General features: G+C 40.7%; 1 protein-coding gene across 3 annotated transcripts in view; it reads right to left on the reverse strand.

Moving 5' to 3' along the window:
* The window catches only part of dlg5a (discs, large homolog 5a (Drosophila)), a 44354-nt gene that overhangs the window by 11860 nt on the left and 5565 nt on the right, over positions 1 to 26929 (reverse strand). The window contains exons 2-23 of one of the 3 annotated variants that reach the window (XM_072677892.1): positions 17340 to 17408; positions 15705 to 15858; positions 14686 to 14829; positions 13040 to 13223; positions 11181 to 11437; positions 10712 to 11024; positions 9945 to 10175; positions 8668 to 8852; positions 8187 to 8312; positions 7498 to 7630; positions 6685 to 6812; positions 6410 to 6585; positions 6169 to 6272; positions 5462 to 5554; positions 4829 to 5134; positions 3873 to 4427; positions 2827 to 2947; positions 1916 to 2060; positions 1418 to 1500; positions 1207 to 1296; positions 705 to 873; positions 206 to 283 (exon numbers count right to left, since the gene is read on the reverse strand). In XM_072677892.1, the coding sequence (XP_072533993.1) occupies positions 206 to 283; positions 705 to 873; positions 1207 to 1296; positions 1418 to 1500; positions 1916 to 2060; positions 2827 to 2947; positions 3873 to 4427; positions 4829 to 5134; positions 5462 to 5554; positions 6169 to 6272; positions 6410 to 6585; positions 6685 to 6812; positions 7498 to 7630; positions 8187 to 8312; positions 8668 to 8852; positions 9945 to 10175; positions 10712 to 11024; positions 11181 to 11437; positions 13040 to 13223; positions 14686 to 14829; positions 15705 to 15858; positions 17340 to 17408 (3844 nt within the window). Of the gene's footprint in view, positions 1 to 205; positions 284 to 704; positions 874 to 1206; positions 1297 to 1417; positions 1501 to 1915; positions 2061 to 2826; positions 2948 to 3872; positions 4428 to 4828; positions 5135 to 5461; positions 5555 to 6168; positions 6273 to 6409; positions 6586 to 6684; positions 6813 to 7497; positions 7631 to 8186; positions 8313 to 8667; positions 8853 to 9944; positions 10176 to 10711; positions 11025 to 11180; positions 11438 to 13039; positions 13224 to 14685; positions 14830 to 15704; positions 15868 to 17339; positions 17409 to 26929 lie in introns of all 3 variants that reach the window. The other 2 variants (XM_072677891.1, XM_072677893.1) reach the window with 2 other exon arrangements.

Consider the following 26929-nt stretch of genomic DNA (forward strand, 5'->3'; position numbering starts at 1 on the left):
AGAAGCAGGTAAGTGTAGTTTGACATGTTCATGATCTGAACATGGCAGGATCAGTTAGTGCCTTTTAATACATAGATTAAGCCTTTTCATAAATCACACACAAGCAGGGATTTCCACAGCCAGTCACTCAGAATGCAGCTCTGTATTAACAACAAGCAAGCAGGTCTGTTGAGCATTCTTTATGCGTGACTGGCAGGAGACAAACCTCAGGCTCCTGAGAGAGCAGAACCTAGGCCTAGCAGCCAGAGGGATTCTCAGAAACGATCTGTTACGGTATAGAGATCTGAAAGATTCACAGGAAGCAAAGAACAGAGGCAGAACAGAAAGCTTGTGAAATCTACGGAGAGGCAGAGAGAGAGATTCAACAAGAGTGAAGGAAGACAAATATGTACAGATGAATGTAGCAAGAGATGTTTGAGCACAATGTAGAAATTAAAATGAAGTCATTAGTGAAAAGAATGACTGAACCCGATTAATGATCACCTTCCAATTGAGCTACAAAGACAAAGAAAAAATATTCTCCTGTTTAAATCGCGTTTCAGAGGGTCTGAGTGAATTGAAGGGAGAGCTGCCTAAGCTTTGTACGACTGTGCGAGACGTGTGCTAGAGAGCGAGCTGTTGCTTGGCAACCCTTGCGGAAGAGCTGCTAGTGGCGGTGGTGGTGGGGGGGGGTGCAGCAGGGGGGCGAAGTGATGGGGCGGTACCTGTCTTTCCGGCGCTCTCCCGTGGGCAAAGGACTGACTGAGATGCGCGGCAGAGTGGAGATGGAGTTCTGCGACTGACTTGAAGCAAACGAGGACGTCTCCAGGTTGAGTGGGGACAGAGGTGGTGTGATAAGACTGGGACTGCTGCACTCTGAATGGGACAGGGACCCTAAGAAAGAATGCGAGAGACACAGAGACACATTCTTAGGGTTTGGGGAGGGGAAAATAAGGTGATTACTCGTCTTGAACCAGTTAACTTGATAAAAGGACTGCTCCCAAGGTTGCTTGGATCAATTACAGTATATTACTTATAATGCAATTCCTTCTTAACATGTTATCATTGTAAATAGGCACACATTAATTTTATCTTAAATTTAGCTTTTGACTTCAAATGAAAATGACAATTTTTATTTCTACTTTAAAATGATAAACAATTTGAAACGGTCCATGAAAGAGATATCAGTAAAACTCAAAAAGAAAAAGCCTTTTAGAAAAAGACTACCTCTGTCAGAGCCCAGCATAGAGCGAGGATAACGAGGTGTGGATGGGATTTTTATCCTTTCTGTGCGATACTGTACGTTACTGGATGAACCTGCAGAGGACAGAAAAAAACTAACATTAAACATGGCACTCAAAACACTGAGAACATATCATGACCAGAAAGGACTGTCTCAGATGTAGAAGTGTGAGAGGAAGGCGAGGTGGAGACTGACCGAGTCTGGCACTGGACGGAAGAGAGTTGGTGCCGTGAGAGGCTCGGCTCAGGTCCAGACTCAGACGTCCTTGATGCTGAGGACTGAGAGACAGAGTGGAAGACAAAGAGAGATGGTGGGAGAGAAAAAAAAAGAAAGAATGACGAACAAGGAACAGGGAGGAGAAGAAAAAAGAAGGTAAAACTGAACTGAACTGTACAAATGAGAACAGGATATTTCAACCAACACAATAATGTTTCAGAACATTAATGTCCACTTGGGATTACAAACTGACTTTACAAAAAGTCTCTACTCGTTGACCTAGACCATAATGTTAATTTGCATCCATGCTACATTACAAGTAAAGGTGTAAGACATCATATATGCATGTCGGACAGTGAAAATGTGTCTGATATCCAATTTCCTTGCCTTAGGATGATCTTATATGTAGGGATGCACTGAAGTTGTGTTAGCTTGTGTAGGCTCAGTGTTAGCTGAGTGACGTTAAAGTTGCAGTACCTGGGATGAGTGTGCTGATGGCAGATTTGGCTGGCAACAGAGGGACAATTGCTGGTGTGCACTCTGTGGCTGCGGACAGTGTAAACAGGATTCCTCATAACAGCTGTCACTGCTGTGCATGGGGCCAAGCCTCGATGCACAGAGTCTGGAATTATAAGACAAATAAAGCATTAAAAACACCTCAATGACCCAATCTCTCAAGAGTGTGTTCTGCACCTCTCTTTTTTTAATTAAAGAGGGCTACCACTGCACTCCTATCTCCTGACTGAGTGAGTACTGTGCAGTTTGTGATTGTGCCCTGGGCTGTTTGTGTGCGCTCCTCCTTTACGCGAACCCAGCTGCTCTGGGCAACAGATGAGGAGACAGTGGGGAGGCTCGGAAATCAGCCTCCCTGGCCAAATGATGAATATTCAAATCAGGTAAAAATAGATTTAATTATCACACAAACCCCATGCATACTGTATGCGCATATGTCACCAGAGGCACTGGGTAGCACCCTCTGTGAAGATCTGGGCTTTACATAAAACAACTCCTCAAACTGTCACTTTCATTGGCCAAAGGAATAAAACAGTAAAACAAATGACTTTAAATGAAAAGATTCTGTACTATAAGACTGAGACCATAACACTACCATTCTTGTTCCTCTTGTCTCAAGAAATGAAACGCATAAAATAAAAACACCCAGAATAAAAGGTTTCTGATAAAAATATGAAAGCAAAAAAATCCAATAATTCAAAACTAACTGCAAGGTTATGCCACATATCCATTATTATACATCTTTTCCGGCAGGACTGAAATAAAGAACATCATATAGAAAAAAACAAAAGGTAGAGCTAGGGGCGAAGTGGAGATTAAATCAGAGGAGCTTTGGAGCAAGCAGGCACTTCATTAGAACAGGGTGTGTAACTCACTGGGTGGCAGGGTTCCGTTATAGACCGTAGGAACGAAACCCACACTGTGTCGGTGAGGTCGGCTGGGAGACGAGCGCAACACCTCCCGCTGATCTACACAGTCCCCATCATTAGAGTAGCTCTATTTAACAAACACGCACACAGAGCAAATTATGGATTTATAAAACATACATTTTGGTAAGCAGAAACATATATAAAACACTCCCCTAGCACAGTGCAGCTCAACATATGGACAAAATATCATCAAAATACTAATCACAATTGCATTGTTTCATTCATTGGGCACTCAGTCATACGAGTATCACTAAGAGATTTGCAGTTCACAGATGCAAGAAAAACTACATTTCATTCTGCTTACTTATAAAGTGTGCCCAAGACCACCAAGATGTTTAACAGTGCTATGTTTGGAGAAAAGGACACTGCACACAAACACCAAAATCTGTGAAGCATGGTGGAGGGTGCATTATGGGTCTGCTTTGAAAGCTTAGGGCCTGGACACCTTGCTATCATTGAGGAAACAATGAATTTAAAAGGTGCATCAAAACATTATACAGGAGAATCCAAGGGCATTAGACTATTGTCCAAAGCAGATGATATGCTGGGTGATGGAAGGCCACAATGCAAATGGACCCAAGCACACAATTAAATCAACTAAAGCATGGCTAACAAATAAAAAGATCTTTGTATTTTGGAATGGCAGAGTCCTGACCTTAACCCTTATAAAGATGTATAACCAGAAATGGGCTAAGCACGCAATGCATTCCAGAAATACTGATTTACGGGGAGGAATGGTCCAAAACCCCTTCTCAAATGTTATTTACTAATTAATTGATGGTGGTAAATGTTACTGAAGTGGGATCTACAAGTTACTTTTTGTAGCCTGTACTAAGGGCTAGAATCAATTGTTATCAATTTTGTTAGATTGTGTCTACAGTTGTGATTTGAAATCACAAATTCCAAAGGGTTCTCATATTGTATCTTGCAGCTGTACATTTAGAGCTCCAGTGTACTGTAAACCCCAAACCCACTAGCCCTAGGAAGCTCACCTGAAAGCTCTGGAGAGGGATGGACTGAGGAGTCATCCTGCGCCTGAGTGCTGGGGCCGATTTGGGTCTTGGGCGCTTTACCTCCGGCTCCTCCAGCCGCACGCGCCCAATGTCTTCCTCACACGACTTCCGGGAGCTCAGCGTTTTGCCCTCTGTGAAGTACAGGTTCCCATTGCGGTCTTCCCGCTTGGCCTCAGTGATGGTAGAGTCCGATGCTGAGCCGCTCTGCTGCTTAGACTTAAACTTGAAGGAGTCGCTGCGCGTGGGAGGGGTGGGGGGCACTGCACTGCCGTCTGTTTTAGAGGGCTGCGGAGAGTGTCCAGCCAAGTACTCCATCTTGGAAGGCGTGTCCGGCCTCTTGAAGGCATCTGTTTCAAAGATGGACTTCCTCTGTTTGGGCGACTTATAGATAGAGAGCTGAGCTGGGCTTTCTGTCGTCATGGTGACCCCCACCACCATCTTGGGCCAGGTGCCGCCACTGTGCTTCTTGTCTGTTGCCGTCTCCAGGGTGACGCAGTCAGGGCCAGCGGGATCTGTGCGGCTGTAGCAGATCTCCTGGAAGAAAGGATTGTAATGATAATGTAATGAGAATTTTGCAATTGTTCAATTCAATTTATTTATTTTAGTTTGCCATCACAAGGATGCATGCCTCTCTACATACCACATCCTTTATAGCACATAGGCCAAGGCTTTAACTTGTAAAACACTGCATACAGAACTGGTCCAGAAGAACACAATAACATGCAAACTCTTTTGTATGCATTACGGACAGCATGCTTTCCACAGAAAGGCTGCCAATCGTCCACCCACTGCGAAGTGAAAATGGTAGTCGCTGCTGCTTTTGTTGCGTTTTTGTTACCATCACAATTAAAATTAGTTCACTTGATGAAGTAAACTGAAATTGTTCAATTGTTCAAAAATACTTTCAATTTCGCTAAAACATTTTACAGCTCTACCTGAAAGGCGCTACCACTGTAGGGTGCCCCCAGGTCTGAGGCCGGTCGCAAGCTACTGGGATGCAGGGTGGAGCTGGGGAAAGGTGATTTTCTTTCCGTGTATGTGCCTTCCTCGGAGTCAGCCCTAGCTTTCCGCCGCTCTCCTCCAGCCTCACTGTTGTAAATGTCGGTCTGGGTGGAGCTGTTGTGCTTGAGGTTCCTGCTGTTGCGGGAGTGGACGTCAGACATGTGCGTCCTGCAGGTGGACTTCTCAACCTCCCTCAGGCTCTCAAAGATGTTCTGACCTGACGTGCTCTGGGGAAAGAACTAGCCAGGAGACAGATTTGGATCACTCAATGTGGGTTTTCAATAGAACTCAATAGTTAGATAACTGACAGTGGAAAAAACTTGAAGGGGAAAAACTGTTTCTGCAGTTTCTGCAGTTTCACGAAACATAAGCCATGTTTCCAATGACCCCATCCAGCCAACTGACTGGGATTACAAAACCAGCAGTTGGAGCAACTACTTTTTAATACATCAAAGCTTGTGCTTCAGTGACAGAGCTGTTACAAAGGAGTTGTACAGAATGGGAGAAGAGGATCTCCACATTTAGAAATGAGAGCGCACACAGACACCCCAATGAGAGATGCTCACCTTCATGAGGGAGAGGCTGAGTGAGTCCCTGCAGCCCCTCAGCAGAGCCTCACACTCTGTCACAGATTTGTTATCCACAGCGATTCCATTTATCTGGGAAGGGGAAATGTAGGTCAGCATTTCTCCAAAGAAAAGGTACCAGCAGACTTTATACTTTATCTATTTCCATCACATTATCATGTGATGACTCGCGATCCAGGAGAATAAAGAAGACAAAACCATAATGTATGCACAGCTCAGGGTCTTGAAAAGGAGGTTACAGACAGTGCACGGTCATCCTGCATCCTAAATAAAGCAACACATGCTATAAACATCAAATCACTTTTCACTGAAGAATAAATAGATTCACAAGTATAGTGATATAGAAAAAAAAACGATTAGTTGCAACGGCACAAATTATATCAACAGGAGAACAATCTACCAAACGTCTGGTCTTAGCATTGCAAATGAATACAGTGCTGGCTATCATTTTGCATATGACCTAGCTTAACTACTGCCATTTATGGTGAAGTGGGGGATTTGACAGGCAGTAGGTATAATTAGCCCTTGAATTGAAGTTAAGTAGGTGGATTAAGATTCTGCTTAAGTTGGGAGATCATGATAAGGGTTAAGGTCAGGGAATTATGAAGAGGAATTCAACTCCCCAATATAAATCAGGCTCCACAGTTTAATATGTTAAAGAACTGCGTGACTGCTAGCACACTTACAGCAATGAGGCGATCTCCAATGGCAAGGGAGCCCTCTCTGGCAGCTGGGCTGCCTGCTGCTAGAGCAGTCACATAAACTCCACCCTCCAAACCAATGCCGCTGTCTGAAAGAGAGCATTCCACATTTGCTAGCAGTTGATTGATGGGATGTCGAAAGCAGCAGTAGATAATCAGCCTCATTTTGTTTTGTTTTGTTGTTTTTTTAACTTTCATCAGCCTGGGAAATGGAGAGAGGCGATACCTTTGTGTCCGATGAGATTAATGTGGACAGGAGTAACCAGTCTTCCACCTAAGGACTTTCTCCTGCGCACCACCATATTGATCACACCTGCTCCATTAAGCACAGCTTTGACGACCTGCTTCCTGTCTTTGTTAGTTAGATCCATGTCATTTATCTTCAGCAGCCAGTCATTCACTCTGCAAAGAGAAAGGCACAGCTGGTCAGGCCAAAGCGATGGGCAGTGAAATGATCGTTCCTCTGCCATTATCGAGAAAGAACTCAATATCCAAAATTACCTTAATCTTCCGTCTGCGATACTTCCTTTGTCCACTCTGGTCACGAAAATCCCACAATCCCCTGGCAAATATGGATCATTTACCCCCTCTGCAATGTCAAATCCCAATGCCTTCAAATCCATGTCCTCCTGCTCAGGTGGAAAAAAAAAGATTATAATGCATTGAACAAATGTATGTATCATTAATGAGACATTTAACACAGGCTTTTAAAGTTGCAAATAAGTGTTGTGCTGTTGTCAGGATTTGTAACTATTCCAGGAAAAACTTAGGAATAGTTCCATGAAAAACAATCATAGGTATTCATTAGATTTTGTGTGTGGTACTACTGGTACATTGTGCCTGTTCCATTGTAAATCTCCACTTCATGTAGCGCTACATATAGTAATATTTTTCCAATTAGGTGATGATAACATAAAAATGTGATCAAATTTGTCCTCAAAGATTTTTAATGCCATTTTGTATTGCTGGGAATTTATAACATTTTCAGGACGATCAATTATAATGCCTTCTCATTATTGGGAATTGATTGCAGTTTCAGGTCATTCATTAGCAGTCCCTCATTACATTACAGTAGTTTATCAAAATTCTAGATTTCTGATTATTTGTAATATCGTATTATGTTATTGAGACTATTACATTTTCAGGTTGATCATTATAAACACCTTATTACATTATTTGGAATTTATTCCGTCTATGAGTTGAGCGCAAAAGTTTGTTCCATTTCTGGAATAACTACATTATTGGGAATTATTACAACACTTCATGTGAACACTCCAACTTCCATTTACACAATCCCAGAAGTGAGAGACTCACCCTGTCCTTCTCAAACTCCACCACTTCAGTCTCCCACTCTAGCGAGTCTGTGTCTATAGCTGAATCATGCGAGCTGTGTGCCATCAGCTGGCAGAACCGTGCCTCCTTCTCCAACTGGCTCTCCATCTTCTCCCTGCGGCCCCCACAGAACACAATCAGACAGATTTCACCTCTTCAGCTCATTCCCTCTCAGCTGGCCCCATAGACATAAAAGGGCCAGGGTAGAAACCTATACAACCTTGATTATTTTGCATGTGGACTGTTTAAATGTTCTGTTAGAAGCTTGGGGAATAAACGCATTCTAACAAGGAAAGTAATAAAAGCAGCATCAAGGTCGCACCTTCAAAGTAGGTGAAAAGAACAGGATCAAGTAGTAAGGGAATACTGCCACACTGTCACTAAGATACATGGGCTCAGTAAGAGTAAAGCCTGGAGGGCTTCTCTGACTTTAAAAACTCTGCAAAAGTCTTTAAAGTTTTTTTTGAAGAGAGAAGGAGAGGCCTTGAATAGCTGGCACGCATTAACTAGCCACTAGAGGGAGCTTGAGGCTACGGAGCAGTGACCAAAAGCAAGTCTATTTCAGGAGTGCACGTTTCGTGAATAGGAGCATCAGGGGAAAGGGGGGAAAAAAGGGGAAATTATCAATGTAGAAAGGCTGAAAAGAGCAAGACATAGAACAAAGCACTCACTTAAGCTCCTTCAGCTCCCTAGCAGCATCATTCTTCTGTTTTCTCATGTCATCCAGGTTGCGCAGGGCATCAGCCAGGTCGCTGACTGCACGGTCCCTTTCTCTCCGCAGGTTATCACACAAAGTCCTGCCATATAGAAAAAGATCTTTATAGAAAATCAGCAATTAAAACTAATACAATAATAAATCTTTAGGTAAGGCTTGGGCCACCACCATGTTTAACAGCAGAGAACCCCCTAAAATGATGATAACTGTGATCCCACCATTAAAGTTTTTAGATTACAATATTGTATTTCTTCATACATCTATGACCGCTGTACACCACCAGGGTAAACAGATTGTCTTTGGGTCATTTTTGACCCTTCGGACAAGGGGAGTACACTTAACAGAATGTTAAGGCTACACAAAGGTTAAAAGTTGGACTGGGGTAACAGTCATTAAATCATGTGTGACCCATGGCTCCATCCAGAAAGTTACTGTACCGGATGCTTTCTCTTTCAGCCACAATCTTGTCCCTCTCCTGGAAGGCCCAGTCCCTGCGGCACTTTGCAACCTCCGCCTCCTGCACAGCATCCTTTAGCTCCTGAGACATGGCCTCGCACTGTTTCCTCAACACCTCAATCTCCTTATTGGCACGCTCCATGTCCAAAGTAGCTGAGTCTTGTTTCTATTCGTGTCAAGCACAAACATTAGCTGCACAACAGCTGGCAACAGAAGCTAGTCCCATCATGAAACACATCATGCAAACAGAACACGTATTGTAAGCAGTGGTCAGAACCTTAAGCATTCTTAAATTTTAGCTCATCCAGATTGCTTTAAGAGTTGGCCCATCCATTCAGAACAGTCACAGTCACATAGAGCCCTCTGGTGGAGCTGAGCGGCAAATGAGCTCTGGTTTCTGTCTCTGTTACTGAAATAATCAGATTTTGAGGGGGATTGTCATGTATGTGGTCATATGTGTTCATACATATATTTGAACACCAGGTCATCTTAAAAAGCCCAGAGAAGATGAGGGTATTTTAAGCTCTCAAAAATCTTCCAAATTTGTGTTCATATCTAAATGTCATAACAGACGTCTCTGACAAACTATATATATATATATATATATATATATATATATATATATATATATATATATATATATATATATATATATATATATATACACATATACATATACACACACATATATATAAAAATGCAATTTCAATTTCTGGCTCAAATAACTTTAAAACAAGGTTTTTCAAAGGCAAACTCAATTGAGTGCAAAGTTGAGCAATTTAATTCTGCATTATTTAACAATATCTGAAACCGGCATCACTGAAAGTACAAGGCGCTTCTGCCTGGTGGGAGACAGAAAGAGATCTGCTTAAAGTTTAATCCGACAGAAGCAGCAGAAAGGAGAAACAGAGCTGTCTTTTTATCACTGCTGACGGTAAGATACATCAGCTCTGTTGCCCTCATTTCCCCCTTCTGAATTATTACACAGAGAACTTCCATATAAATGCCAAAAATAATGGAAAGCCATCAGGGCCCAAATGCTCCAAAGGATGTAAGGAATTACACTCAAGTCAGAATGAATCCTAAAGATGATATTCAGTAATGCTTCCAAGAGAATCTTAATTTAGTAACCATGATTGTAAGGCGGTACTTATCAGTACATCAGAGCTTGGAGGCATTCAGCCATGAGAACTAAATAACCTTTAGAAAGTGAAACGACAGTTTTAATCTGATTCAGTTCTGCCCCACATGAGAGTACCTGTCTAGCTTGGTAGTACTCCCGCAGTAGCTGGTCCCTCTGGATGATGGCTTCAGTTCTCTCTTTCCTGGCCACGTCTCGCTCCTCACGCACAGTTTCAATGTCTTTACAGGCCTGACTCAGCTCTTTCTGCGCCTCCGCTTTGTCCTTCACTTCATGGCAGTATTTCTCCAGCAGCTCGTTCCGCTCACAGATGGCTCGGTCTCGATCCACCAGCGATGAATTAAGCTCCTGCAAAGCATAATACTGTCAGCAAACGGCATATCATGATACATTATTTATATGATGAATATATAGACACGTTTGGTTTGGTCTGTAAAGTAATATCAAGACCGGCAATGCTGTGATTCACCAGATGTCAGAGACCCAACATGTCATTTTATTAATAATGCACTTCATGATTCATTTTTCACTTTAGAGCTTTTCTTGCTTTTATTGGAATAACAGTCTTTACTTCCCAGGGAAGACTTTCTACTAGATTTCTGAGCATTGCTGTGAAGATGTAATTGTATTCACAACAACGACTGTGATTGAGGTCAGGATGTTCAGGATGATCACCATTTTACCTCATCCCCAACTTCCCAACTCATCCCAAAAGTTTTGGATGGAGCACCATCATCCCAGAGAACACAGGGCTTTGTACCCCTCCAGCCCATGCCTGCCATTTGGCATGGTGCCAATAGGTGTTTATCTGCTCCAGAGAATCCCCACTACTACTGTATAATACAAAACAAGAAGACATGCTTTACAAACTTTCTCTAGGCTACCTGTCTAAGTGCTTCCAACTCCTCGCTGGCCACCATCCTCTCAGACGAAGTGTTTTTGAGGCGAGCCTCAGCTGCTTCCAGCTCCGTTTGCAGCTTGTCCACCTCTTTGATCACCTGGTCTCTCTCGCTCATGATCAGCCTGTACTCGTTAAAAACAGAGTCCCGCTCCTCCTTGTACTTCTCAGCATCTTTCACTGCCTTCAGCTGGAAGTTCTTGTAGCGCGTCACCTCTGACTGGAGTCTCTCCATCTCTCTCTGTAGCTCCTTATTTTGAGCAGATGCCTTATTCAGCTCCTGCTGCGCTGAATCAAACCTGATATGGGCCACCAAAACAGCAGTCAGTCGGTTTGGTAATGTAAACCATGACTATAAGAAGGTACAATTAATAGCTGGATTTAGTACAATTATTATACATTTGCTAAATAACGGTTTTGTGCAGGTATGTGTAACTGAAATTACCACCTCTTACCTCCGGATTGAGGCAGAGTACTGCTGTTGATAGTGGATTGCCGTGTCTCTCTGCTTTACTAAAGTGTCTATCTGTTTCTGTAGCCGCCTGTTCTCCTCCTCCGCCTGCTCCAGTCGACTCAGGTCTGTGTTGTGATTGGCTACTTTCTCGCTGTACCGCTTGCTTAAGCTATCATATTCTTTCTTCAGGCCCTCCAGCTTGTCCATGGCTGTGTCATACAGCTTCAGGACCTCCGATGACCCGTTCTCCCTAATAACCTAGTGAGGGAAAAAAAGAGTCAAAAATAATAATTTATTCTGCTCAAAAATGCTAAATAAATTACATAATGCAAACACCAGAGGGCAACCACGGGTCAAAAAAGGGCCAGCATCTAGCACCATAGCACCAGAACAGACAGTGATACAGTGATCCAGTGAAGATGAATACTTCATCTTGTGAGTGATGAGTGATGAAGTGAATTAATACTTAATACTATATATTGGGTAAATAATTTCCATATTAATTAATCTAGCCACACATAATAGCTAATTTGATGTAAAAGCAAAGTGCTTAACAAAGCTTTGTTATACTTAAACAAGACATCATTACATGAAAATGTTCCTCAGGCCAACCTTAAGCAGTCACTCTTTGCTCCAATTCACTACATCTGGATCAGACTCTCCCTGAGGCCATGTAATCTGTGCTTGCAGTATTGACCAACTGCAAGAGTCTTGGAGTGTGCTGCCATCTGTCAAACAGCTCATGCCCTTCCAGGCTGCCCTTTTCAAAGTGACTGACGCTCGTGCTGAGGCTCCTGAGGGAGGCAGGGCAGTGTAAGCACTGCTGACAGGTCAAAAGCCCCTTTAGTTCAGTTCCAAAGTTCTGCTGCTGCCGTCACATAAACGGCACAGGCCGTGCACACACAGCAGCTCCGCACACTACTGCTGATACAGTGAATCTCCCGTTACTGCTTCACTGCAGGATAAAGACCTCCGCAAAAGACACCCCGCCGACAGCCTGCGAATGTTATAGGGATTTAATGCGGAAGGAAGTCTGATAAATCAGACAGCAGGGGGGGGAAGGGTTGAAGAAGAATTCTTATGACAGGAGCCCAATATGACCGGTGTAGAGAGACGTGTCAGTGTTGACACAGTTATATCTGATCAAATAATCTCCAGGCTCAACAGCTTATGATTTATTGCATGTCAAGGTCAGGTGAGAAGGCTGGTGCTCAGGTCTGTTCACTGTGCTGCAGGCTGGGTGGATGGATGCACATAGAGAACAGCCATTGCGTGTGGTCATAATTTAGCAGAGTTCACAGGACATTTGGTCTGAGATGTACTACACACACTCACAATGAATTTACTCTCGCTAATCCACAAGAGACAAAGGAAAGACGTAATTAAATTCTCTTGCTGTGTTCAGGGTTATCTGAAAATCTCTTATTTCACATGACGATATCTGATGGAGTAGCAGAAAAGACTGTACTTAAAATAGACAACGGCTGAATTCGTCAGCAGGTAGGTTTTGGGTAAACGCTGGAAAAAAGAATGAAAAGAAAAAAAAAGAAAAAGTCCTCTGATTACAGTCAGTCTAAAACGGACTAGAATATTACAGATGATCTCACATTTTCGGTGAAAGGAAATCCAATAATAAAAGGCTTTCATTTCTGAGAAATATCTCAACAAATCAGAATGTACTGGCTTAATCTTTCATTTTAAGATCAGATTTTGATAACTGAATAGTCACCTTTAACACCCATTAGGGCATACAAAATGTCAGGTTGTGTTTTTTGTGTGTTTTTATGTATTTATGTACAGTAGCAGTAGTAGTTTTTTCCTACTGTTTTGCTTCAGTTTCCACTGGAGTTGACAACCTACCTGTTGTTGCTGGAGCCTCATGTCAGCCACTTCTTTCTGGTCCTCTGAGTGCAGTCTCTTGAGCTCTTCACAGCTCTGTTTCAGATGGTTGTGCTCTCTTACCAGCTGAGCATTATCTCTCCTCATTGCCTCCACCTCCTCCTTCAGCTGAGACTGGTCACTCAGGAGACGACTGTGCAGCATACTGAGACAGAAATAAACAGTTTTATTTAGTTTGGTATTTCATCTGGGCCGTTTCTCAGAAGACGGCTCTAAAGACACAAATGAGTTGACCCTCCTTTATTAAATAAACACAGGCTTTAGATCAAATAAATGACACAGGTACATAATTAGGCTACTCCGTGTCCAGTACTGGAAATGTACTACAGTTCAGGAAGATTTCGGTTCAGTTGGCATTTTCTACTAGATTTAGGAGCACTGTTGTGAGGTTCACCAACCCACCTCATCCCCAACTCCCCATCTCATCACAAAAGTACTGAATGGCGCACAATGCTTCCAGAGAAGACAGTTCACTGCTCCACCAATCAATGCCGGAGGGGCTTTATACCCCTCTAGCCCACGCCTGGCATTAGGCATGGTGCCAATAGGTTCATGTTAATCTGCTCCATTGTCAGGGGACAGGGACTGGACAAGATGTGCACAAAGCACACTGTTCCAGGTGTTCTCAGACAACCACTAGTCTTGCCTGGATGTCTTTCTGATGATAGCAAGGGTTTCCCCCCTTGCACACTACCCATGTGAGTGAAACTTTTGCAGTCTTTTTCTGATAGTAGATGCATGTGAGTTTTATGTATAATTAAATTCTCATATATCTGTCAATGTGGTCAAAATGAAGATCAAATGTATATTTAAATATGCTACAATTCAAATGCTTTAATGGGGTGTCCCATTTTTTCATATGGCTGTATAAAATAACTTAATATTTATAAAGTTCCTCTTCGCTTCTGCCTACAGTGAAATGCATGCAAGCCCCATTTGCATGACTAAACCTATTAAAAATTAATAAATAATCTCTCCAAGCCCTTCCCAACCCTCTGTGTGCACATTTCAGCAAAGCAGACTTGTCAACAGGAGAACATGTGTCCTTATATGACTGGATAATAACCAAAATCACTGCAGTTGGAACACATCTGCATGTGTTGCGGTCTGCGGGACAGTGTATTAGGATAAATCTTAAACTGCAGTATATTTAACGACCACAATCATGCATATTGCATATGACTGTAATTTGCCCAAACTGATGGAAAGTATATGCAGTGGTCTCAATGGCTCTCACATTTTACTACTGGTAGATTTACTGGTCTGTAACACAATATCTGTATAAGATATAAGCCTGTGTATTATTTTGGGAGGGGGAGGGCGTCCACCAGAGAACTCAAAAGGCATTAGGTCTATTAAATATGCGTCCATTCATCTTGTGTCTTCAGCCATTTAACCAAGCCATAATAACACTGCTGACTATTCCAGCTTTAATTAAAAGCTCTACTACAAACAGAGCAGATGGCTCTTAGCACCCACATCTCGCTGTGTCGGAGCAGTGAAACCTGCCCTCCCCTCCCTCCTGCTCTGCAGAAAAAAAAAAAAAAAAAAAAGACTCACAGACTCACAGCAACCGCATGGCCTGCAGCTAGCAAGACTACACTCACTGGTAGAAGTCAGCTTCCTTTACTGCTTCCTCACATCTCTTCAGGGTCTTGGTATGCTGGTTCTGCAGAGACTGTAGGTCCACCATGGCCTTCATGCACTGTGTCTTGAGCCTCTCATAATCATGACCAGCTTTGGAATTTGGCCTGTTGGGGGAAAAATAAATAAATAAGTGATATATCTCCATTGTTAATATTTTACAGAATATTCTACATTCTGTAGTGTAACTAAGCTAACTTAAGGTAAGTTACATTTTTCCATTTTAAGAACACTGCTAGGATCTGGCATGTTCTCTCTCTTAGGTGCTGCTGAGACTATTATCCATGCTTTTATAACATCTAGAATTGACTATTGCAATGCTGTGCTCTGCTCATGTTTTAAACAGGCTCAGCTGCAAGGGTTTTAAGTCAAACTAGCTCCTTGGAGCACATCAGTCCAATTCTGAAACGTCGCCATTGGTCCCAGTCCAGTATAATGTTCAATATAAAATGATTATCAAATACAATATTTGCCAAATTAATTATTATTCTTATTTATATTTATTACTATATTATTGCTAATTGCTACCAATATTATTATTATTATTATTGTGGCGACAGACCTATTTTATTTTAATACAGAAGTATTGAATATTTATTTTAAGACTTAATTTAAGGGTCTAACTCTGAGATTAAAACGGTTGAAAAGAGAGCTGGTAACATGCTAAATAATATGAATGGCCAATTTAACATTTAATGCATTTTTTAAAATGCATGAAGTACCTTATCTTTGTTCCCCAACTATGAGTTGAGTTGTAACCACCAGACATTAAATATTTACTTGAACTAAGCTGCAAAATGCTACAAGCTGGACTAACACCCTATAACTAGGCTAATATCTGCAAGCTTAGCAAGCAATGCATTTTTTTTCAATTCCTGAAACATGCATTTTTTTAATTTATAATAAACTTAATTAAAACCTTAATAGCTGGAGGTTTTCCCCAGAGACTCTACAATGCTGTGCGCAGGAGTGTAGGTGGTACCTGCAGTCATCGAAGGTGGTGCCTGGAGATGCAAGAGCGAGGCGTTTTCGGAGCTCGTCCCGTTCCCTGGTCACCTGCCTCAGCTGGAACAGGATGGTGTCCAGATTCTCACTGGCTGGCCGGTTGTCATTAAGTGCAGGCGGAGGTGACGAGGCTTTGGTACCTGCAACAGTGAGCACGTCACCGAGGTAGAGGCACCTTCATTCAGCAATAGCACTGGGGCATGCACTTTAGATCACGATATATCAACACATTTTCACGATATATGATATTTATCACAATATTTTGTCATGTAGACAAAATGCACTAACAGCGACAATAAAAAAAAAAAAAAAAAAAAAAAAAAAAACTGCTAGCCAAATTCTCTCCCATTGTTTGCCATTGTTTTAAATGTTTTACTGGTTTATTATTTTATTATTGTTCATGTTGCATTTAAGCTGCATTTTATGTATGAAGGCTATAAATTAAGTGAATAATAATAATTGTGATCATCAACATCAGTAGTAGTAGTAGCAGGGCAATGACAATTACTGACTATTCCTGCAATACTTTGCACAATACACTGCTCTTTGCCAGGCTGAATTTCAACCTTTAAGAGATGACTAGAACTACAACCCTCAAGAAAAAGAAAAAGAAAAAAAAGAAATCAGAAATACAAAAATAGCTCAAACAGCAGACATTCTAAACACTTTATGTAAATGATGACCTTAAAAAGATCAGCCGCGACTAAGATTCCCCTTTAATCTCCTGGTCTTTGCCATGACAATCTGCTGCAAATATTCAGAGAATTATTTCGGATTCATGCAGCAACAATGATGATAATCTCCACAAAAGATAAAAGGGAGAGCAGAGACCACTGGATTTGATAAAAACCCTTTTCAACCCTATTTTTAAAGATCTTTTAGAATCCTGGCCCACTGTTGAATGCTCTGGTAACTGCTTTGTTTATAATGGCTCTGGAACACCCTAAAATATCCCTCTGTAAATATCCTACACTGACTTACTTTAGTTCTTAGTTCTAAATGTCCACTATCATCTGACCTATTTCTGATCTACCTGTAAATGCATAACTGTTATGAGACGTTTTAAAAATCAATCACATTTTCTAAAAAAATTTTATTCCCCCCCCCCATAATCGATGATGGTGTTACTTTCTGAAGTAAAGCTCTGAGCTTCTCTGTGACTGGGTGGCCACTGATGACAGAAGCAAAGAGCAGCTGTCCTTAAAGCCTTCAAGTTAAACAGCAGGCTCAATCCTTGCTCTCTTTATCTCACCACCTTGTCACTCTGCTTCTCTGGTAGACTTATGCAGACACGGGCCATTGTATGTGTCTCTGGGGGGGAAAAAATCCGAGTCTCCTTCAGAGGTTTATGCTGAGTCACTTGGACAGGAGGCGACCACAGACCGGCAATGAGTGTGCACAATTTCTTCCTCTGGCTCCGAACCAGTAAACTGTGTTCTGCCTCACAACACACTACAGCCTGGACCTCGCCACTATTCATTTTGGCAAGAAATTATGTGGTGATTCGGAGGAGGTGAAAATAAACAAACAGACATGCACGCACATACACACACAGCTTCAGTGTGTCACTTTGCATATGGGGAAAAGTCTAGGCGATAAGCCTTCAACATACCGACACTGCTGAGGGAACTGCTGCTCTCTGAATCTGATGGCATAGTGGACAGAACACTGTAGGTTGACCCTGTAACGAAAAACAAACCCAAAACAAAACAATTATTCAGCAACAATGATAAACTAATAAGTAAACAATAAATCAGTAATGCAAACTCTCAGAGTAGTCTTTATACTAACAGAACTTATACTGCTATAGAAAACATGATCATGTTCTGCAACCATTTAAATAAATAAAAACAAGCAGATGTAGAACTAGATGTAGATTTTTCTGTAGAACATTTGTAGGGAAAGTCTGTAACAGTCAGTACTTTTACAATACGTGATAGAACATGAGACAAAATCACAGCTTTAAAAAAAAAAAAGCAGTGTATAATCTGTACAGAATGTATAAAAATGTAAGAAGTGAAAGTCATACAGCTAGGCATGTGACTTTTGTTCACATGTGTCAAAAATATATATAAATAAATAATTATACCTACTAAAGCTGGATACACCATCTATCTATCCTATTTATAATTCCGCTGCTCTGCAAAGCTCAACACGAATCTTAGTACATTGCACATTATTATGCATCCATTCTTCAAAAAGGCTGGGGGGTGGGGGGGGGGGGGGGGGGGTGTCATTACATCCTCCTGATTATTGCAGCCTCTCTACTCCAGGGTCCTTTCTCCTCCTCCTGTTGCTAACGATGAGTATATAGTGGTGACAAGGCCCAGTCTCATTATCAGAGTTCTCCTCAGGCCTCTCCACAAAGAGGCAAAGCAGCCTTGCCTAGAGGGGAGCAGAAGAGCCAAGCTCCTCTCATCTGCTTACACACACAGTCGCTCAGCAGTCAGCACTCTTTGATTTCACACTGTTGGATGAGGAGCAAGAAATACACACCAGACAGGCAAGTCTAGCAGCTGGAATAAGACTATCTATATCGCTGCGTTGCCAAAGCTGTGCTAGGCCTTAAAATTGAACACATCAGCACCAGCATCTGCTGGATGGTTTTGTGGAGTGCTGAGATCATTTTATTCAGTTTTGAAAAGCTCATAGTCTACTTTATCAGTTTAATAATCTATCCATACAAGAACACACTTGTTAATAGCTAGTGTATTAATTACTTGGAATGTCTCGATCACTGACAGGGTCGTTGTGCAGTGCAGACTTCAGTAAAGTACAAACTTTACAATTACAGTAAGATAAAATAGCATCATCTGCATCTCCATCACAATTTTGACCTAATGAGAACTTTTTTTAAATGGTGTCTTGAATACACTATAATTCAACACTACAATACAATATAAGCACGTTATACACATTATTTTGTTTAGCTTATTTTATTTAAATAAGCTAAATCAAGTAAACATTGTATTTTGCACAGGTCTGAAGAGTTCATTGAATAACAAATAGAATAAACATATATTATTATTATTTTTACTAAATTACATTTTCTGTAATGCTAAATATTTAGTCCCAGTCCCTACACTCACAAAATGTTTTATATCAGCATGTTAAAGGAAAATAGGATATTGGCAACATTTCCACTATAACATTTCCAATATAATTATATTTTATATTTCTATTGCAATTTAAGTGCACCCAATTAAAAAATGATGAGTGTTTTTAATGGGTGTCATTTGGCGTTTAGCATTTTGATACAAGATTTGTATAAAATTCTAAATTCTAGTGTCCCGATAACCTTTACTCCAACATTTACGTAGCCTACCCTCTACCCACTAAGAGAGAACCATATAGAACCATTTTTGGTTCCATAGTGAGGAGATGGTGAGTGTGAAGAACATTTTAACCATTTAAAAGAGAAAGGTTCTTATTTATTTAAAAAAATAAAAAGTTCTTCATGCTCACATTTCTTTTAAAAAAGTTTTTTTTTGTGGAATATAAAACGGTTCTTCTATGGGAGTGGTATTTAATTTAAATTCAATAAGTCCTAGTTACAGATAGTTTCCTCAAGTCAAGGTCCAAAACATCATACTGCCTAAGTTGCATTATAATTCGGTGCCATATCCCATTTACTCAACGTCAAATCAAATAACAATTCAGAACATTTCTACAACATTTACTGTCAGTTTTCACACTGAACTGGATGAATTTGAAGTCATCTCTCATTTTAAGTCAAATTTCAAATAAAAACAAAGAAAAAAAATTTGCATTAAAAGTACAAGTGCTTAACTGGTCTCGTAGTGGCGCTTCACATTACTGCGTTTGATAAACACCAATGGACATTCTGGTTTAGGCACTCTGTGTCACTTTATCTTTTAATAACCTTCCTCTGATTTGCCGCTCTTCACAGCACTAATCCTAACACATAAATCTGACTGGCTGAGCAGCGCCATGTGATACTGACAACCTGTACCATAAAGGACGTAGAAAAGTTATGCATGTCCGTCTAGAACATCGCCTGGGTCCAGACCAGGACTGTGGATTGAAATTGAACGTGCTGTTACGGTCAATTACCACACACTTATTTTACATGCAGCAAGTTTAACACCGTACAGGAGCCAAAGCTAATGTCTACCTCTGAAAAGATGCAGCACCAATGTGAATGGCCATTGACAACAAGCGAAAGAGCATCTAACTGGAGAACAGGCCACAAGTTCTAGCCTTTGCTACAAGACTACGGTAATCAATGCCAATTACCATCAGTCAAACTCTTTAAGCACATCAATAACATCTGCAGCTGTGTAAAGCGCTCAGCCTACACACGTCACCCTAGCCGACTGAGCTTAAAGCCAGCCTACATCTCATCTAACATGTACAGATCTACTTCAGCTCAACTCAACTTACACGTACAGTAACAAGCTAAATTAAGGTTTTAACTTTAAGGGCCTGACCACACATTATGCAAAGATCCGAGATTAGATACAATGGGGAAACAGTCACGTTAGAGACGATAGAACAAAAACAAAAGCCCATCTCTGTTTAGTAAGTAGGTCAGCAAACCCAGGCCTTGCCTTGGGCCACTATGTTGTTTTCCCCCTCTGTGCTGTACACACTGTTTGTCAAACAGTTGTTTCAGGCAACTTAGCGATCAACCCCCCACCACAAAAACCCCCACCATCACCACAAATAGGAGAAGACGCATGTTGCCATGACAAACCTTGGTAAATTTTAAATCCTGCAGAACAGGGTCAAAATATAATAATACACATAAATATACAGGCTTGTGTAAACATTTGGGCAACCCTGGTCAAGTTACAGGTACTTCCTCACCTACTTTTTGATGCAAGTTAAAACAAATACATCTCCCAAAGGAACACTGCACATTTGAATACTGTTTATTTAACATGTATGGGGGGGATGCAAGATGCGGCATGTGCAAAAGTTATGCTACATGATTTCTTTTCCCCAATATGCTAAATTCAGCCAAAAAAAAGCTCTAAGCTCTAAAAACACAGATTTGATTTTAGTTTTTTTTTCTTGTAGAGGATTTCTTTACTTATTAAGTAAGAATTTGAACACAAAATTGTAATTTACTCAAAATTGTGCATAAGACTATATTTATTAAGTCTATAATCTATAAATCTATAATAAGTATCTAAAAGTCCAAATATTTTTCAAATTTTATATACATATACACACAATAATTTTATAATTTATCCAATAAAACACTCAAGCCTGTGTGAGAGGCTTTAAAACAGAAACTGATTTTTTAAGGCCGTGATTTATCGGTGAATCTCATCAAACCATGATAATCTAATTCAAACATATGGCTTCAAAGCGCAAACTTGGGGCTCTTGATAATTTTCATTCCAAAAATACCAGATTTGATAAAAATGCTGCTTTTCTGCGTTAACTACTGTCAGCTTTGGTTATTGTCGGCCGGTCCTGTTCATCATGCCGGGCCTGCGGAGAGGGCTATAGAGAGAGCCTGACAAACGATTCTGTTTACCCACATCTCAGGCCTCTAAATCAAACTGACTCTGGCAGTGTTCCTGCTTTGCTGTAGGAGCCACTGCTGTTTGATTAAATCTGGAGTGAGCCCAGCTCAGAGTCGCCCCTTTTCTCCTACAGACAGCTGAAAGACAGAGCGCAATGTGCCTCAGGAGCAGAGGCACCACACGGCCCAGGAAGCCTTTGTTCAGTCAGCCTGCAGTTTCCCATGAGGCCGTATGGCAAGGCTGTGGCACCGAGGGCAAGGTTCAGAAGAAGCAGCCAATCAGGATTCGGCATGGCTCATGTGATGTGGCAGGGTTTACAGTAGTTGTGATGAGAGGGGGAAATGAGGAGAGCCAGCAGCACTGAGCTCTCACGTATCGCATGATGTCACACACATTTAAGGGGCATTCCAGCTTTTGAAAATCAGGTTCAACAGCAATGTAATCGAATAGGCACCAATTACAATAATGGGTGAAATTACATCAGGTAATCCTGGGATCACAGAAACCCGGTGACACAGAGATAAAAAGATGTACAGACCGAACAAGAGACGGAAGCCAACATGAGAGAGGAAAAAGTGAGTAATGAAAAACAGACACTGTGTCAACACAGCTTCTCAGATCTTCCCCTATCCCTTCACCTCAAACCACAAGCACCTCAGCTGTGGTCAAGTTCTACTTTCACGCTCTATGCATAGGTCTGATACACACTCAACCACAACCATGAAAAAACATTTTTAGGAAATCTCATTTACTATTTCTTCCTATACACTTCACTGCTTTGAACGAATGCATCCAACACTCCTCTGAGCATTTAAGGACAAAGTGTTCACAAAGTGGGGAGGAAAAAAAGAAAGAGAGGACACTACACATTTACAACTAGAGATCTGGTAAATAACCTCCATTTCAAGCTGCTAATAAATAATAATAAATAATGATTATGATGTGCAAATTAAATCTTCATTTAAATTCATGTAACAATGAATTTGCATGGATTTACATGTATAGACAAAAAGTATAGGAAAAATTATTATACAATATGATCACCACCATTCATTTATTTATCTTTAAATACTTTGTGTTTTTTTGTGTTTTTAATTTACTAAAAGAAAAGGTAAATAGTACAGTTGTTAGGTTCTTATGAGTTTCTTAGGTAAAGATGGTAGCTTTATATAGAGCTACCAATTAAAGAATAAATAAATACATAAATAAATATTGTTTTGGGTTAAACTTTTGGATGCTTAAATATCTGGTTCTTCTGTGAATGGTTCTACATATGCCAACTAGCCAGAACATTACAACCACCTGCCTAATAGTATGTAGGTCCCTCTTGCACCACCAAAACAGCTCTGACCTGTTAAACCATTAACTCCACAAGACCAACCTTGATTATACTGAGATCTGGGAAATTTAGATTAATTTAGATTAGATTAAATTATTTGTCATGCTCCTCAAACCACTCAATTTTGCAGTGTGGCAGGGTGCAACATCCTGCTGAGAGACCACTGTCTTTTGAGAATACCATTGAAGAATGTGTGTACTTCTCTGAAACAATGTTTACATGAATGCTATGATCCAAGGTTCCCAGCAGAAATTTGTCCATCTAAGAACATTTTAATGGTTTTGCCAGTTTCCCTTCTTTCCATAGTGCATCCTGGAACCATCTATTCCACAGGTAGGCAGCACATATGTAAAGGAATCATGATTTATCAAATCCAAGCCACCTTCTTCCACTGCTCCATGGTTCAGTTATGATGTTGAATTTTCTGTTTGACAGAAACAGACCGGCTTGCTTTGGCTCCATACACAGCCTTGGGTGCACATGACCTTTACCTGTTTACTGGTTGTCCTTTCATGGACAATTTTAGGTACTAACCACTGCATACCACAAACACTAACAGACTGCTGATCACTCACTTTCTGCTTAAAATGTGGCCACCTCTTTTGAAAACAGGCAGAAAAGTCTCACGTTTGCAAGTGAACAATTACATTTTAGCACATTTTGGCTAAAGTGTGATAGAAGAACAGCATTTGGCCGGCAAATAACTTTCATTGAAAAAAGACAGCTGGGCCACTGACTCACTAAAACTAACTTTCTGCTATACAACACAGCATCTGTTTATAAAACCATTCATTGTTCTAGCAGTGTCAGTATTTGTTTCTACCCTAAACGTTCTCATAGTGCTCAAACTGTGCTAGATAACATTTCTGAACACCACCAGGTCCTACCTAATGTTCATTTTAGCAAAATCCCTCCCTAAGTTGGAGATTCTGATAAGACAAGAGATTGACTCCATTGTCCCACCCCCTGCTGAAATGAAAATTCTGATTGGTTGTGCTGCGGAGTTTGACTGACTGTCTGTGATTACAGGTCAATGCGCCAGTGCAGGGGGTACGGTACCTGTCAATACACCATGACACCCCAACAACCTTAGTGAGGCCTCGCTCATCTAATGGAAGAATTAAGTCTAACACACAGGGCAACTTTTCTCTCACCGTGAGAAGACGACCAACAGTTCACTTTGAACAGAAACAGGCCTTTAAAAATGCCAACTGGCCGCATTTAAATTTGCCCTCGGTAGCTGTACAGCACAATCTATTACAATCCAGGTTTACATTTTACCAGTCAGCACAAATAAAGGACAGTCATATCAAATGCTGTGGGAACGGCAGAAAAGTTCTACACTAGACATAGCCCATAGGGAAGCAGTGAAGTTTCAAAGGCATGAAAACACAAAGCCCCCTGCAGCCAACATTCACAAAGTTTCTCCCAAACAAGTTCAACATGCACTGCACCAGGGTCACTGTCTTACTCTGCACTTTTTAGCACATAAGGCTCAGCATACTAAAATACATTTCCCTGAGACATGCCTATTGTTCAGTCTGGCACTCCCAGCAGTGTATTACATGCCTCCTGCGCACTTAACCACAGCTCTTAACCTCCTAAAAGCTACACATGTCGAGCCAATCACTCTCAAGCAGATTAGTGGGCCCGTTTAAACAAAGCCTATATTAAAGGCTCAGATGTAGCCAGCTATCAGTTCTGCGTTAAACATTGGGTCCAGATCGCAGCGCTGATGGAGGTTAGCGCGGCACTGTTTATTTCCATTACCTCACAACCAGTATTTAGACTGTGGCATTTCCTGTGCCTTCCTCGGTAATTAAGAAGCTTGGGAACACTTGTAAATGGTAATGAAGTCCTTTTTGATAGCACTGCCTCTTGGCGAACCACGTTAAAAGCAGGCGAAAACACTGAAGAGGCAAGGGATGCTAGCTGACTCCATGCCTAGCAGAGACAGTCTAGGAAGGATTATTTACACTATTTCAGTGACACACTCACACAAACACGACAGGTTTTTTTTCCCCCCCCTCAACATTTTCTATTAACACTAGTCAAGGAAAAGAGACAAAGATTTGTGCCTAAAATGGGCCTGAAATCAACACTTTTTAAGCCACATAAATATACATTAACCAGCATTAGCAGCACACTGGTTTTGCTCAAAGTAACACTGCATCAGGCTGAACTAAGAGGTATTTGAGTGTACATTACAGGCAAAGGCAAAAAACTACAGGTTATCCAGTCCTTGAAAAAGATAATAGCGATCCCAAAACCCCTTTTTTTTAGAATAGAAGCGACCTTGAATCAGACTGGGATCTGTATTAATATTTCATAGAACCCCAAATAAGTGTCAGTGCTTGACTACAAAAGACAGTCCACACTCTTCAAAAAGCTACTGTAACTATAGGAAGGCTAACCACTCTAATACTCTAAACTCTCTTATACTAGTAACAATGCCCAATTGTACCAGTCGGTTTCTTGCTTGCATTTGAAGGCCACGTAGACAGCCCATCATTGGTTTGAATTTCCTGTGCAAGCTGCAGACACATGTGAATTTATAACCAAGAAGAAAATGAAGAATTCATGTCTTTGAGAAACTTTAAATACTCTTTAAACACATCAATTAATATTTCCCGCTGAGGTCCCCTCTAGCTGCCTCCTACCAGTCCGACCAGCAGGCCCCGTCCCCACCACCACTCATGCCAGACCAGCGGCACATCCTCCTACCACTGCTACCTGTCTAATGACCATGTTAAAACCTAAATGGACACTGCCACTATTAATATTACCACAATTAACTACTCATTACTCTGACCATCACTGCCATGACTATATTAAGTTATACGACACCATGATTATTAGATTATTATTATGATCAGAGCAGTTCAAAAGTATAGATGGTTTAGTAACTTATCAATAATTTATAAATAGTTCTGACCAGAGGAGGATGGGTTCCCCTTGTGAGTCTTGGTTCCTCCCAAGGTTTCTTCCTCCAGCTCTGAGGGAGTTTTCCCTTGCCACGGTCGCTGTTGGCTTTTTCACTGGGGGTCTTGGATCCTTCATGTCTTCTTATGTTGTTTCTTTTTTTTATGTCTTTTACTAATTGTGTAAAGCTGCTTTGTGACAACAGTTGTAAAAAGTGCTATACAAAAATTTGACTTGACTTAACGGTATTACCTTACTAAAGGGAAGAATATATCCTGCAGTAGGCTGTATTTTTAAAAAGATATACTAGAAAAATAAAACCCAGCAGTAACCAGTTAAAAGGGTAAAAGGGCCGGTTTGGGTCATAAAATGAACATGTTTTATGAATAAATAAATAAATATTGAGCAGCAGATTCTAACTAATAAAGAGAATGGATGGGTAGACAAAACATAAATAAATACATAATAATGGGGAAATTTATAAATCTGTTGTTTATTAATTACAGTTTTTGAAACAAATGAAAAACTTCTACATTATAGCAGTGTTTTTACATAATTTGACAAAGACTAAGCTGTATTTCACACCATCACTGTGTTTGCTCTCAAAAGCAGCAAAAACAAAAGCTAAAGCTGGCTTTGAATTAAAACTCTCCTTTCCACCTTAAATAGTGCCGCAGTTACACTGCGTTCATTTCAACAGCAGAATGGAACTGCTGCATTATTTAAAGGTGGAATGGAAAGTTTGATGAAGAGGAAAACTTAAGCTTAGAGTTAGCTTAGAGCCTCGCCGTAAAACAGGACGCAGCAAACAGCACACAGAAAAACATACAGAGCAGTTGGTTAATCTGTCAGAAGATTTTAACTCCTCACTTCTCCATAAAATGTTTGTCTACTTTCTACAGTTTTTGTCCACGCTGCCAAAATCACCCACATTTCAGTTGTATAGCCATTTGGAAAATAGAAAGCATATCCATTTGGAAAATATAACAGTACTCCCATCCTATCCTTACTGTTGAATTGTGCCTGGTTAGAAATAAAACTTTGGTGGAAATTCTGTGTTCTACCAATGAGAGAACGAATGAGGCGAATTCATATCCAGACGGTGAATCCTAATACACACAAGGTGAATTGACTGCAGAATCCTCAAGGAACTGGGAGCTGAATGGTCAGGAAGGGCAGTTATACTGGACTGTAAGATATTAAAAACTTCACAAAGTTGCTACCAACGTAAATCAGTTTAGCATTTAGTCTCAGAAACTATTACTAAAAATTGTGATTTTACTGGTTTATAAAAATTGTGATTTTATCAAAGTTTTGTGGCTGTATTTTTCATAAAAACACAAAAATTAGTTTAGGTATCAGACTATAGTCAGAATAAAGAGACTCAAATTGGAGGGTAAAAAAAACTTGATCATTGACATTCCTAAAAATAATAAATAATTA

Source organism: Salminus brasiliensis, chromosome 4 (assembly GCF_030463535.1).
Source record: "Salminus brasiliensis chromosome 4, fSalBra1.hap2, whole genome shotgun sequence".
NCBI classification, from domain to species: domain Eukaryota; kingdom Metazoa; phylum Chordata; class Actinopteri; order Characiformes; family Bryconidae; genus Salminus; species Salminus brasiliensis.